We start from the raw sequence: 15,408 nt of genomic DNA, 5'->3' as shown, positions 1-15,408 counted from the left end.
ACAGTCTAATGTATAAAAGCTGTTAGGCCAGACTACCTATTCATTCTCTCTCCCTCCATCAGATTTCACTTGGATCAGTTTTGTAAAAGCTGTTCTTTAAAATCCTGATTGTGAAAACAGTATGTGCTTATGATATCATCATCAAGTGTGTGGGTAATAACAGCAGTATTTACTCTTGTGTCAACATCCTATATGAATATGGATAGAAACTCTGTTCTCTACTTTATTACCACCTATGGAAGCACAGCATGAGTAAAAGTGTCTGTCCCTAATAGATGACCTAGGATCAACCTACAATAGGTAACATCACTTATGATCCCAGAGCAGACAGATTTTGTTAAGGAGAGAAAAAAAAACAACAGCTTGGCTTGTGCACTCTTCTTTCTTGTGAACACTTGGTCATCTGTACTGATTTACAAAAAAGAGCAACTTGCAGAATTGAAAATGCACTGCTTGAGCAGGTCTGGACAGCTTTTGATTTCTTCAGCCACCATGCCATTATTTCATTAAAGAACAACTGAATCTGTATGGTAGTTTTAGGAATGTCACTGTAATGAGTAGTGCACTTTCTGATGGAGTGCAATGGTCAGCTCACAACAAACCTTAAACTGTACATTATTATTTTGTGACATAGAGTACAGTATATTGCTTTATGATGACTTAAAATTGTAGAAATCATCAATATGTCACTGCTATTCACCTTAATTTCAAGACATGTCACATTCTGTTTTTTGATGCCAAAAGGAGAGTTAAAGGATGACTGTAAATTGACATATGTTAGTATCTTGCACTGACTGGCTCACCCTCCACGCTTTCAGAGAGTTTCAGTGTGATATCTAGCATTGCCGGCAAAGCTTTCTGTTGTGTAATTGGTATAGTTCATTTGTAAACATTTGTTTATTTGTCTGAGAAAATATATATTTTAATAATTTCACAAGGTACTTTTTTAACGTCCTTTGTTTTGTGTTTTCATGTTAACTATACTCTCTGTAAATCAGATTAATGTGGATCTTATCATGAATTCAGTTTTGGATTTGATGGACAACATAACTGTACTGCATGCTGTGTATACATCTGCAGGTTTCTTTTTTACTCCAGTATATCAGCATGAAAAAGCTTATTAATTAATTAAAGTGAAACTCTATCCTGAGTATGGATATATGACTAATAAACATTAGTGTTTTATAGGCTACTTAGTTTGAATGTGTTGTTTTGATTGATTATACAATTAATCATCTATAGCCTATCTATTAAGATTGTAAAGGTGTAATTCGTCCCTAAAGTTTTCGGTAAGCATGTGAAATTTTCATTTGGCAAATGTCAGGAGAAAGCAGGCTGGATTCAGATGCGGGTAAACTCAAGGCTTTATTCACAAAGTGGAGACAGAGAAGATGAGTCACGTTTCACAGGTTTCACTCGCAGTGACAGGATGAACAGCAGATGAGTCACGTTTCACAGGTTTCACTCGCAGTGACAGGATGAACAACAGATGAGTCACGTTTCACAGGTTTCACTCGCAGTGACAGGATGAACAGCAGATGAGTCACGTTTCACAGGTTTCACTCGCAGTGACAGGATGAACAGCAGATGAGTCACGTTTCACAGGTTTCACTCGCAGTGACAGGATGAACAGCAGATGCTACTAGGAGCTCTGGGCTTGTAAGAACTAGGGCAGAGAAATCAGCTAAACACACTGGAGCCTGAGGACAAGACATGACAGGGTGAGTACAAAGAGCTGCTAGATGATCGGAGCTATTGGAACGAATAACAACAGTCTGACAATAGACAGAGAAACACAGGGAATAATAAAGGGGAAAAAATTAGAAGGACATAGAGAACAGGTGGCGAGCAATTACGGTTAACAACGGGGAACAAGGGAGGCGGGGAAAACACAAACAGGCAGACATGGTGAGCTGTCAACCCATCCCAACACACACACCCACACCCACACCAAAAAGACAGGTGATTAGCCCCGAGACCCGACAGTACCCCCCCTCCCAGGAGCGTCACCTGGCGCTCTAGGAAGGGGCCTACCTCGATGCCGCCGGAAGTCCTCAATCAACGAGCGGTCCAGAATATCCCGGGACGGCACCCAACACCTCTCCTCTGGACCATACCCCTCCCAGTCCACAAGATACTGAAACCCCCTGCCGCGGCGCCGCTCATCGAGTAATCTCTTAACCATATAGGTAGGAGATCCATCCACAAGACGAGGGGGTGGGGGGGTGGAGAGACTGCAAGCAGGATTAAGGTGGGAAGAGAACACAGGCTTGACCCTGGAAACATGAAACACTGGGTGAACCCGACCAAGAGTAGGAGGGAGCTTGAGCCTGATCGCCACCGGACTAACCACCTTGGTGATGCGGAAAGGCCCAATGAATCTGGGTGCCAGCTTACGAGAAGGCGCCCGGAGAGGCAGATCCTTGGTAGAGAGCCAAACCCGTTGACCACACACATAGGTAGGAGGAGAGGACCGGCGACGATCAGCTGCAGCCTTGGTTCTGTCAGAGGCTTGGACCAAAATCCTCCTGACTCTCTCCCAGGTGCGACGGCAGCGCTGGACGAAAGCCAGGGCGGATGGAACCGCTGCGTCGGGTTCCTGTGATGGGAACAGAGGTGGATTATAACCAACAGCACACTCAAAAGGGGACATACCTGACGCGGCTGCAGGAAGGGTGTTATGGGCGTATTCTGCCCAGGAGAGCTGCTGACACCAGGAACTCGGATTGTTGGATGCTAGACAGCGGAGCATTCTTCCTAGATACTGGTTGGCCCGCTCACACTGCCCATTGGTCTGAAGATGAAAACCAGATGACAGACTAGCAGAGGCCCCAATCTGTCTACAAAATTCCCTCCAGAACCGGGAGACGAACTGGGGACCCCTATCTGAAACCACATCCACCAGTAACCCGTGGAGACGGAAGACGTGATCCACCACCAGTTGGGCGGTCTCCCGGGCGGAGGGTAGCTTGGGCAGGGGAATAAAATGAACCGCTTTGGAAAAGCGATCCACCACCGTGAGAACTACAGTGTTTCCCTTCGACGGAGGAAGCCCAGAGACGAAATCAAGGGCAATGTGTGACCAAGGACGGGAAGGGATAGGGAGAGGATGCAGTAGACCATCAGGAGGGCGATTGACAGGCTTACTTTGGGCACATGTGGGGCAGGCCAACACAAACTGTCTAACATCTGCGGCCATAGTAGGCCACCAAAATGGATGGCAGACAACGTTCTCCGAATACCTGGATGGCAGACTAACCTGGATGAGTGACCCCACTCAAGGACCTCAGAGCGCAGCGCAGCCGGCACCAGCAACCTGCCCGCCGGACACTCACCCGGCACCTGCACCCCTCGACCGGCCTCCTCAACTCGCTGCTCGATACCCCACGAAAGAGCCCCGACCACCACCCCCTCAGGAAGGATGGCCTTGGCCACAAACTCCCCCCCCGGAGCACCGAACAGGTGAGAGAGGGCATCAGGCTTGGTGTTCCTTGATCCCGGCCGGTACGAGAGGGTGAAGTTGAATCTGGCAAAGAAGAGCGTCCAGCGGGCCTGACGCGAGCTCAGCCTCTTGGCCGAACGGATGTATTCTAGGTTCTTGTGATCCGTCCAGACCAAGAAGGGCTGCGCTGACCCCTCCAACCAATGACGCCACTCACCCAAGGCCAATCGTACCGCCAGCAGCTCTCTGTTGCCGATGTCATAGTTACGTTCAGCAGGGCTGAGACGACGAGAGTAGAATGCACAAGGATGAACCTTCCCATCATGGAGGGAACGCTGAGATAGAACTGCGCCAACCCCAACGTCCGAAGCATCAACCTCAACAATGAACTGGGCCTCCGGATCTGGAACCATCAGAACAGGTGCAGAGACAAAACGGGACTTTAAAATGTCAAAGGCTACCTGCGCTTCCCGGTTCCACCTGAAAGACACCTTAGTGGAGGTTAAGGCTGTCAGCGGTGCAGCGATCTGACCAAAATTCCGGATGTAACGGCGGTAGAAGTTGGCAAAACCCAGGAAACGCTGCAGAGCCTTCCGGGAGTCAGGGACCGGCCACTGGGCAACAGCTTCAATCTTAGCGGGATCAGGCTTGATCCCCTCCGTAGAAATAATATGGCGAAGGAACGTAACAGACTCAGCGTGGAATTCGCACTTCTCCGCCTTGACAAACAACTGGTTCTCTAGTAACCGCTGGAGAACCCGTCTGACATGCTGGGTGTGTAATTGGAGAGAAGAAGAAAAAATAAAAATATCATCCAAATACACAAAGACAAATTGATTAATCATGTCACCCAACACGCTGTTGACGAGTCCCTGGAAAACGGCTGGAGCATTGGTCAGACCAAACGGAAGAACCAAGTACTCGTAGTGTCCCGAAGGGGTGTTAAATGCCGTCTTCCACTCATCCCCCTCCCGAATGCGCACCAAGTGGTAGGCGTTGCGCAGGTCTAACTTGGTGAAGACCCGAGGTCCCTGTAATAATTCAAAAGCAGAAGACATTAAAGGTAGGGGGTACCTGTTCTTGATAGTAATGTCATTCAAACCTCTGTAATCAATACAAGGGCGCAGGGAGCCGTCCTTCTTCTGAACAAAGAAAAACCCTGCACCAGCGGGAGAGGAGGAATGGCGGATGAGCCCAGCCTGAAGTGACTCACGTATGTACTTGTCCATGGCCTCTCTCTCAGGACCTGAAAGGGAATATAAACGACCCTTAGGCGGAGAAGAGCCCGGGAGGAGATCAATGGCACAGTCGTAAGGGCGATGCGGAGGTAGCGAGGTGGCCCGGGTCTTACTGAAGACCGCTCGAAGATTATGGTACTCCGCCGGAACACCAGTCAGGTCAGAGGGATCCTCCTAAGGAACACAAGACACAGAGACAGGACAAAAAGCAGCACCCAAACATGACACGTGACAAGACTGACTCCAGGCTAAAACAGAATTATTGACCCAATCAATGTGGGGATTGTGCTTGTGCAACCATGGGTGTCCCAGAACTAACGGAGCCTTAGGGGAATCAATAATAAACAGTTCAATCCGCTCATGATGACTGCCAGCAATATGGAGGTCTATCTTGGAAGTGACGTGGGTGATGGTGGTAAGGGGACGGCCAGCTAATGACCATGCTGAAACGGGGCTAACCAAAGGAACAAGCGGGATCTTCCAACGTTGAGCAGAGGCAGCATCAAGGAAGTTCCCCTCAGCCCCTGAGTCCAGTGTGTGAATGACTCTGGAAGGAGAGTTGGAACGGCAGCTGAGTGCGTGTTGCAGGAGAGCTTGAGCTGAGAACCGTGCCCACCAGGACGCTCCGCCTCACTGGTGGACCCTGGCCCTTTAATGGGCACTGAAGGGCGAAGTGGCCTCCCTTGCCGCAGTATAGACACGCCCCGACAACAGACGCTCCTGCTTCTGCCGTGGTGTAAGCCGTAGACGACCCAACTGCATGGGCTCCTCCTCCGAGGGCTGTCGGCTGGCTGAACTGGCTGAAGAGGACTCTAGGTGGCGCCACGGGGCGGGTGTTTGCCGTTGTTTGTGGCGCCGGCTGAGACGACCCTCAATGCGGAGCGCGAGACTAATGAGCCTATCCAATTCCCGCGGGAGCTCTATGGCCGCGAGTTCATCCAAAATGGCGAAATCCAACCCCTCAAGAAAACGAGCGCGCAGCGCGCTCTCATTCCAGCCGCATGCCGCAGCTAAAGTCTGGAACTGGATAGCATAGTCAGTGACGGAGCTTCTACCCTGAGACAGTCGTGATAACTGGGCCGCCGCCTCGTCACCCTGAGCAGAGCGATCAAACAATTTGGCCATCTCTAAACTGAAATCCGTGAAGGTGGCACAACAGTGAGCCCGCGATCTCCAAACGGCGATTCCCCATTCGCGGGCATGGCCCGAGAGGAGTGTAAGGACGTAAGCCACCTTGGTCTCTTCATTAGCGTAACGCCGGGGCTGCAGAGAAAACACCAGCGAGCATTGGGAGAGAAACGCTTGACAGGCGTTAGGATCGCCATCGTAGACCGGCGGATTGTTGGCATGGGGTTCGGACTCGTGTGACATACCGGTGTGAGGAACGGGACCCCGGCTCGTTGCCTCTCGCTGAAGATCGTCCACCCGTGTGAGGAGTTCGGAGACTCGGGCACTGAGAACTTCCACATCCAGCGCGGTGGTGTTGAGCTGAGTGGCATGCTGCCCGATCAACACTCCCTGTTGAGCGAGAGCCGAGCGAAGCGGATCAGATCCTGCTGAATCCATAATATGGTCAGACTGTTCTGTCAAGAGAAAGCAGGCTGGATTCAGATGCGGGTAAACTCAAGGCTTTATTCACAAAGCGGAGACAGAGAAGATGAGTCACGTTTCACAGGTTTCACTCGCAGTGACAGGATGAACAGCAGATGAGTCACGTTTCACAGGTTTCACTCGCAGTGACAGGATGAACAGCAGATGAGTCACGTTTCACAGGTTTCACTCGCAGTGACAGGATGAACAGCAGATGAGTCACGTTTCACAGGTTTCACTCGCAGTGACAGGATGAACAGCAGATGCTACTAGGAGCTCTGGGCTTGTAAGAACTAGGGCAGAGAAATCAGCTAAACACACTGGAGCCTGAGGACAAGACACGACAGGGTGAGTACAAAGAGCTGCTAGATGATCGGAGCTATTGGAACGAATAACAACAGTCTGACAATAGACAGAGAAACACAGGGAATAATAAAGGGGAAAAAATTAGAAGGACATAGAGAACAGGTGGCGAGCAATTACGGTTAACAACGGGGAACAAGGGAGGCGGGGAAAACACAAACAGGCAGACGCGGTGAGCTGTCAACCCATCCCAACACACACACACCCACACCAAAAAGACAGGTGATTAGCCCCGAGACCCGACAGCAAAGGTAAAGTGGCAAAATATATGAATATACTGAAACTCCAGTTGCAATAGAACCATAATTAAAATATGAACAAATAAACGAAACTCAAGTTTATTTCACTGAGAAAGCATGTTTATTCAAAATTTAAGTTTTTAAAAAACAATATTTAAAAGCCACTGAGTCTTTGTTGATGATTCAGTCATAAATTAAAGGTGCTCTAAGCGATAGAGATGTCCGATTCGTGAACGAATCGTTCAATTTAACTGGTTCCTCTTAGTGAACCGGTTGAACCAGTTCACCAAATCGAACTGAATCGTTTGAAACGGTTCACGTCTCCAATAAGCATTAATCCACAAATTACTTAAGCTGTTAACTTTTGTAACGTGGCTGACACTCCCTCTGAGTTAAAATAAACCAATATCCCGGAGTAATTCATTTACTCAAACAGTACACTGACTGAACTGCTGTGGAGACCGAACTGAAGATGAACACTTAGCCGAGCAAGATGATGAATGAACACGCCCACTGCTGGAGCAGTTCTCGTTCTCGAGTCAAGAACCGGTTGCATCGGTTTTCGGATCATCAGTACACTGAACCGAAAACCGTTTCTTTCGGACGCGTCCGATTTGAGAACCGATGAATTGATGATACTGCGCATGCGTGTAATTTTTTAAGTATTTTGTTAAACATCGGAAAGTGTGATAAAATAACTATATTTTATTTATTTATTTATTTTATTTTTTATTTTTTTTAAGATGAATCTTTCTAATCTGTATATAGGAGATAATGTATAGGCCAAAGGGGTTTTCAGGGAAGTTGGACAATAATTAAGACTCTAAAGATTCTATGTTTAATAGGAATAAGAGATGATTTATGAAATATCTGTACTGTATTTATGGTTAATGATGACACATTCACAAATTGAGTTTGTAGTAAACAGAACATGAACACGAGTAGAGCAGCTGATGATACTGAACTGCAGCACGTGCCGGTTAGAGCGATTCTCGTTCTCGAGTCAAGAACCGGTTGCATCGGTTTTCAGATCATCAGTACACTGAACCGAAAACCGTTTCTTTCGGACGAGTCCGATTCGAGAACCGAGGAGCTGATTATACTGGGCATGCATGATTCAACGTGAAGCCAACTGACTCACAGCGTGTCTGAACCAAACTGATTCTTTTGGTGATTGATTCTGAACTGATTCTGTGCTAATGTTATGAGCGCATAGAAACCGAGGGCTTGGATGAAGGGTAATCTGGCGAAACGTAAATTCATTTAATAACAAATACATTGCAATGGATTATGTATAGTAAGTTGATCATGGTTTCTGCGCTGATGACACCTAATTTATTTACTTTATATCTTCAAGACTTAAATCCTCATATGCACATTATTGCTGTTACTCTATTTGGGTGCGTTGTTGCAAAACTCAAATGTAAAACTTTTCATGATTATGAGGTTTTTAACTGACTAAAATGATGATTACTGACTTTATATATTTATATGTTTGATAGACGCGACGCCATTACGTCATCGCCAATGGCGTCATTACGTCGAGCGTAAAAGAACCGCTGAACCAGTTTATTGAATCGAACCGTCCGACAGAACCGGTTCGCAGAAAAGAATCGAACTTCCCATCACTACTAAGCGATGCCGGGAGTCGTAACTTCTTGTTGACGTTCATATTGTTGTCAAACAAAACCGGAGGCTAGCTAGACCCTCGCTCCTCCTCATCCGTGCACTAACCCCCCAACCCCCACCCCCAAATCTTTCTTGTCGGTTATTGGCTGGAACAGTTTGTTCTGTTTTGTGATGCTGGTGAGCCCAGTTTGTTTTTCTTGTTGTTTGTGGAGCCTGTGGTGTCTAGAGAGACCCCGTTTTTTTACAGTGTGTTCAGGGGACAAGCAGCTAGTGGGTAGTGAGGAGATGTTTGCTGGATGTGACAAAAAATGTTTTGGCCTAGAAAATGTGTGACATCACTTAGAGCACCTTTAATCTGACTCGGGATGATCATCAGGAGCGCGCCTCGTGATTTTGTCTGGGCAGGTTGTCTGTCTCTTTCTACGTGCACGTCGATTCTTGAACCAGACCTAAAATTTAAATAAAAAATCGTATTTTAGTTATTTTATTTTCAGATTTGTTAGCACATATTATGAAATAGCATATTCTTTGCATACTGATATAGAGAGCGCTTTCTTACTCGCACAGTCTCCTCGCTGAGGCCGGTGTTCTTGGATAAATCCGCCCGGGTTTCAGCGCTCGGGTAATCGGTGATTGCGAAGAGCCGCTCGAGCTGCTCCGTCTGGTTGTCGGTAAAAACCGTTCGGATTCGACTGCGCTGTCTCTGAGCTACAGTTTGGTGGTAGTGATTCTCAGCTGTATCGCAACATAAGGTAGATTGAAAATAAAATAAATTATAAACAAAAATGAATGACAGTTTTTGAATAAAATAATAGCCGGGGATTATTATATCTAATAATCATACCAGATGCGGCAAAAGTCCACGGTTGTCCTGCATAGTAATTTGAAGTCAGTTGATAATATGACACTGGAACACAGCAACTGTACATTCCTGCATTCCATGATGGAGATGGAAAGTTCAACATGAGTGCTGCATGGTCACCATGACCTCGAGATCCATCCAGTTTGGTCAAGTGCCCTGGGAAATCGTGAGAAGATGCTGGATGATCCACTCCAGGTGATTCTGTTGTTTGTTTGCTGGCATCTTCCAAGATGTAATCAATAGAGAAGTTTGAAAATTTCTGAGTTGCCATGTTCAAGTAGGGGCCTAGAAGCTGCTGTGACTCTCTCAATAATGACATGGAGCTGGAGAGTTGTATTTGTACCCCCTGTATCGTTTTAACTGAGGTATTAATGTGTTTAATATTGGTCCATTAACACCTCTTTGTAAAGGTGGAAGTCAAAGGAAATTAACTTTTTTGTAGATACGCTTTGAAGATCCTTAAACCCCTTTATCCTGGCACTTGAAATACACCTGTGATGATACTACCGTTTATTGATCACACTTCAATAGTTTGTTAGTGGCCTGGATACATCAGATTATTGATTTCATACAGTTTACTGACATTACAGCATGTTTACAATAAAGTATGATATTTTAAATTGTATATATATATATATATATAAGGCTACATTCTGTAAAAACTTTTTTAATTTTAATTCAATTTTAACTGTATTTTGTTTTGATTTAGCCTTCAAAATAAATAGGCTAAATAAATATTAAGACCATGGAAACCATATGGAAGTTTTATAGTTTATATTAAAAGTTTATCATAATAAGTCTGCAGGAAATTATTTCTTTTGATGACACTTTTTTGACACTTATTCAAAGGGACACGCGCGCTTTGAAACTGTCACGTCATCATCCGCATTAAATGACGTAAAGATCAAAGTCGTTCTAGCTTTTCAAAGAGGTCAAAAGTGCTTTGATTTGTTACTTCTTTCATGTCCATTTTAATTTGTGTTTTAATAATGCTTTAATGTATGCTATTAAACGAGACTTGGTGCTCATAATGAAAAAGTTAAACGAGTATTATTTTTCTGTAAAGAAGTAGGCTATACCACAAACCTATTATACATTGACCGGACCATATCTATTATGAATATAGTGAATAAATGTCGCCATCTTGTGGTATTATTATAAGGAAGTTTTATTAAAACTAAATTAAATAAATAAATAAATGCCTTGCAATAATTTTAATGTTAAAAATATTATAAATAATTGCTTAGCTCCCTTTAATATTGTTTAATGCCCATTAACTGCATTGGTTTATGATTATATAGCAAGTTAACTTTGATTCCATGTAAACAATATTAAATCATAGCATTTTTGAATACAGTCTTTTAGATAGCATAAAGAAAGTATTGCATTATAATATTATTTTAAAAAAAAACAGTGTCTGTGGATAGAGAAATTATTCAAAAACCTTCACACAATGCCAATAAATCAGGGTTAACTCAAGATTAAATGATCATGGTTATTTTAAAGCACAAGCCACAGCTGTAGCTTAGAGATGTCACGAGCGGTTAGTCTGTATTGACTGAGAGAGTGTGTATTTTACAAACCAGCAGATTCTCCCAATATAACTCAGCTTACATCATTAATATTCAATTCTTTTTAAACTACTTGGGTTTAAAAAGAATTCACATGAAAATCCCACTGAGCGGATATTGGTTTTGCCTGTTTGCCAAATGAGATCATTTGATAATCTGCAAGGCCCACACTGAACATACAGAAAATGACAATTCTGCACATCCATCATTGTACTGAGGATTTTTGATGTATTAAACACAAACTTACAATTATGAACTTCAATACCCTGGCATATACCAATCCAGATGGAATAGATCAGATACAGGGATTCTGTTGCTAGAATGAGTATAAGATATTTAAGTATGATGGGTACTTGCTGCTTCCATATAGATCATAACAACTTGTAAACTCTGTCTGGATGTATTTAATCCATCAGTATCTTTCATTTCAAAATCGCTCATACAACAAAAGTACAGAAACTCACACTACCTCATTCGCATGATAAAGGCAGCCGTCTGATTCAGAGCATTGAACTGAATCATATGGTTGACCCATATTCAGTTCTACGATACATTTATAGAGAACATCCAGTGTGGTTTAGTTAGCATCCATCTGTACGGATTTGCGCAATGCTACTGACAAGCATTGATATGATTTGGGCAGAGCCGATCAGCCCTATACGCTCACTACGCAAGCTGCGTAGGGCCCCGCAAATTACTCAAGGCCCCGCCTCCTCCTCGTGTCATAACGCGTCAAGTCAGCTTCAATTAATGTTTACAACATCAATGACAAAATGAAGCGAAACTATCCTTCTGGTCACGAAAAGAGGAAAAAAAAACCCATGAAAGTGAACTGCGGGAACAACAATCAGGTAAACTTGTCTTCTCTCCTCTCTAAGTTTGAGGTCAGGAAAGTAAAGTTTATGTGCATTTCTGTTGTGTTTTTTCGGTCTTGCTAACCTAGCTGGGCAGGCAGGCAGTGCATCTCTTGCATCACTTTGTGCCTGACAAAAGTGAGAGTAAAATACAATTATTTATTACGTTTGTTTTTGATAAACGACAAAGTGCAACGGTGTTTGTTTACTGCAGCTCGGAAAAGATAACCGCGTCGCGTGTTATCATGCGTTCATATGCGCATGCACGAAATGAAATGCGCATTTTTCAAGCAGAAATATATGTGGAGACCAGACAGACTGTACAATATATGGGCGTGAATGATGACACTCCTCATCAAAAGTGCACATTATACATACATACTTTTAAAACAAGACACTGATTATCTAGTCTCAGTCAATGTGTAGTTAAAAACTCTATACAACTGCACTGCACTAATTATGCAAGATGGAAAGCAATGTATTGATAATTTGACAGTGATTGACTTGATTTATAGGCTATGTTGAATTTAAAATGTTGATTAGCTGGACATACTGGTCAATGTGTGGATGCACATCCCTCAGTTAATAATAACCATAAATCAAGAATTGCTTCACCATATATATTACAAAAATTAAAAAACCTTTAACATGCTATGGCAAGCCATTTGAGCTTTTATTCATTCACAGCTTATGCATTTTTGATATCAAGCATTACATTTCTTTACTATTTGCAATGTGAATTCTTGATTATTTTTTACTAATAGTTAGTCAATAATAGCTAATACTAATAATATTAATACTAATAGCTAATAGTAATACTTAGTTACATTTTTATCTACCAATGTCTATTTTTGATATCAGGAATTAATTACATGTTAACTTGTACAAAAGTTCATTCTTGATATCAATGATGTCATCACTTACAGGGATTATTGGTATCTGCATAACTAGTTCACTAGTTAAATATTACAAGAGCCAAGCCATAGTATAAATAGTATTTTATATTTGAAAAATGTATAAAAGAAAATTGGGAGCCAGTTTGAATGGGTCTGATGCAGCTTATAAAACGAGTTATCTATAATTTGCAGGTGCTATGCTTAAGTTTGTCAGTAGAGGAGATGCTGGACCATCAGCCAGTACAAGCACAGACCCAGAACAGCCAGCTTCAGCAAATACAGCACAGCAGTCTTCAGCAAGTATTAACACAGACCCAGGTGAAGTACAGGAAGTCTCAGCCAGTTCTAGTACAAACCCAATACAGCCAGCTTCAGCAAATACAGTACAGCCGTCTTCAGAAAGTACGAACACAGTGACAGTCCCAGGTGAAGTACAGGCAGCCTCAGTCAGTACTAGCACAACCAGAGGTGTACAGCCAGCAGCAGATACAAGCAGCTCAGACCCAAATAGAACAGTTGCCGCTCCACCAAATGACCCAGCAGATTGGCCCCCCGTCTTAACAGACTTTATGAGGACTGAGTTAGTGCGCAGAGGTCCATTCAAACCAGGACTGGATTTTTCTTTCCCTAAAGACAAGTCTAGAAGAGCTTTCCATTCAGGCTTATTACAGAGAAAACTGTCAAATGGGGAAAAGATTCACAGGAGCTGGCTTACATACTCAATCAAAAACAATGCTGTTTATTGTTTTTGCTGTAAGCTCTTTTCTACAAAATACAACAAAATTATAAAGGAAGGTGTGAATGACTGGTCAAATATCAATGCCATTCTGAAACACCATGAGAGTAGTCCTGAACACACACAAAATATGATTAAGTGGAGAGAACTTGATCTGCGCCTAAGTCAGGGTCAGACTCTTGACCAGATACAAATGACCATTTATGAGGCTGAAAGAAAGAGATGGCGTGATGTCCTTACACGTTTAATAAGTATCACCCAGTCTCTGGCTGAACGAAACCTAGCATTCAGGGGTTCGTCAGAAAAACTCTTCCAGCCAGATAATGGAAACTTCCTAAAAGAAGTTGAATTACTGGCAAAATTTGATCCCATTATGGAAAACCATCTAAGCAAAATTAAAGATGGACAGACACATGCTCATTACCTTGGGCAGCACACACAGAATGAGCTAATACAGATTGTGAGTGGCAAAATTTCTTGAAGCAATAGTGACTCAAATAAGAGACTCAAAGTACTTCTCCATTATCTTGGACTGTACACCTGACATTAGTCACCAAGAGCAAATGTCCATTATTCTGAGAAGCGTGGCTTTAAGGGGAAAGCCAGAGATCAAGGAGCACTTCCTCGGCTTTGTAAATGTTGAGGCTACAACAGGTTTAAATCTGTCCACTGTCATCTTAAATAAGATGAATGAGCTGAAGATTTCATTTGAAGATTGCAGAGGGCAAGCTTTTGATAATGGGGCCAACATGAAAGGCAAGAACCAAGGAGTACAAGCCAGACTGCTCAGAAGAAATCCCAGAGCCGTGTTTGTCCCATGTGGAGCACATACTCTAAACCTTGTAATTGCAGATGCTGCCAAATCTTCAAAAGATGCAGTCGGGTTCTTTGGACATGTGCAAAAGCTCTTCACCTTCTTTTCAGCTGGCACACAAAGATGGAGTGTTTTAAAGAAACACGTGAAGATAACCATGAAGTCATGGAGTGACACAAGATGGGAGAGTAGGCTCAAAAGCATTCATGCAATAAGGCACCAGGCATCTGAGGTTCGGGAGGCATTACTGGAAGCCAGACAGACAATCAATGATCCTGTGGCCAAAGTGGAGGCACAAGCACTTGCAGAGGAAGTTGGGTCCTACCGCTTCTTGATTTGCTGTGTCGTATGGTGTAAGATACTGACCATTACAAACATAGTGAACAAGCTCCTCCAATCAGCCTCAATGCAGTTGGATATAGCAGTTAATTTAATCTCGAATGCAAAGGTTTCCCTCACTGCATACCGGGACACTGGATTCTCTGAGGCACAGACAACAGCCACAAGCATTTGCGAAGTAATGAATGTGGAGGCTGTTCTGAAAGAGAAGAGACTGAGAAACAGCAAGAGGCATTTCAGCTATGAGGCTCCTGATGAACCAATGACTGATGCACTGAAAAACCTTGAAGTCAACTTCTTTAACATTGTGGTCGACTCTGCTGTGACATCCATGGATGAGAGATTTGAAACACTCAACCAGGTGAAATCCAAATATGGAGTGTTGCTAAACTTCAGCACTGCCTCACAGATGTCTAGTGAATCTTTAAAGGCTCACTGCATGGAAGTTCAAAATACTCTAACCTTCAGAGATGACTATGACATCAGTGGAATGGATCTGGCACACGAGATTCAGAATTTACCTGATCTGCCATCAGATAAGATAACTGCATTTGAGTTGCTTTCATTTCTCTGTGAGAAAAACCTGGAGGAACTCTATCCTAATCTTTGGATAGCCCTAAGAATTGCAGTCACCCTGCCTGTAACAGTTGCATCGTCAGAGAGGAGCTTTTCAAAATTAAAGCTCATCAAAAGCTACCTGAGGTCTTCAATGTCACAGGAACGTTTGAGTGGATTGGCCATCATGAGCATAAATCATGATGTGGGGAAACACCTGTCCTATGATGACATCATTGATGATTTTGCCTCAAGAAAGTGCAGAAAAGGAATATTTTGA

At 43.6% G+C, this 15,408-nt stretch overlaps 2 protein-coding genes across 2 annotated transcripts; one reads left to right on the top strand and one right to left on the bottom strand.

The window, feature by feature from the left end:
- Positions 1-8,851: 8,851 nt before the first annotated feature.
- LOC132123049 (homeobox expressed in ES cells 1-like) lies at positions 8,852-9,806 on the bottom strand. Its single transcript, XM_059533577.1, has 3 exons — positions 9,346-9,806; positions 9,061-9,248; positions 8,852-8,950 (listed from the first exon to the last, which is right to left on the bottom strand). The coding sequence occupies exons 1-3, from the start codon at positions 9,680-9,682 to the stop codon at positions 8,852-8,854; spliced, it is 624 nt and encodes a 207-aa protein (XP_059389560.1). The 5' UTR covers positions 9,683-9,806.
- Positions 9,807-14,720: 4,914 nt separating this feature from the next.
- LOC132123048 (uncharacterized) lies at positions 14,721-15,408 on the top strand. The gene has a single exon (XM_059533576.1). It carries the CDS (start codon positions 14,755-14,757, stop codon positions 15,406-15,408), a length of 654 nt encoding a protein of 217 aa, XP_059389559.1. The 5' UTR covers positions 14,721-14,754.

The sequence above is a fragment of the Carassius carassius genome, chromosome 41 (assembly GCF_963082965.1).
Source record: "Carassius carassius chromosome 41, fCarCar2.1, whole genome shotgun sequence".
NCBI lineage: Eukaryota > Metazoa > Chordata > Actinopteri > Cypriniformes > Cyprinidae > Carassius > Carassius carassius.
Note: the sequence above shows the minus strand (reverse complement) of the source record. Positions and strands in the feature narration are given on the sequence as shown.

What these genes read in the sequence shown, in the direction of transcription:
- LOC132123049 (XM_059533577.1), bottom strand. Translation starts at nt 9,682, where the DNA reads ATGTCATTATTGAGAGAGTCACAGCAGCTTCTAGGCCCCTACTTGAAC. An exon ending in GTGGACTTTTGCCGCATCTG is followed by an intron (nt 9,249 to 9,345) that starts GTATGATTATTA and finishes AATCTACCTTAT; the next exon opens with GTTGCGATACAGCTGAGAAT. An exon ending in TCAGCGAGGAGACTGTGCGA is followed by an intron (nt 8,951 to 9,060) that starts GTAAGAAAGCGC and finishes TTTAAATTTTAG; the next exon opens with GTCTGGTTCAAGAATCGACG.
- LOC132123048 (XM_059533576.1), top strand. Translation starts at nt 14,755, where the DNA reads ATGAATGTGGAGGCTGTTCTGAAAGAGAAGAGACTGAGAAACAGCAAG.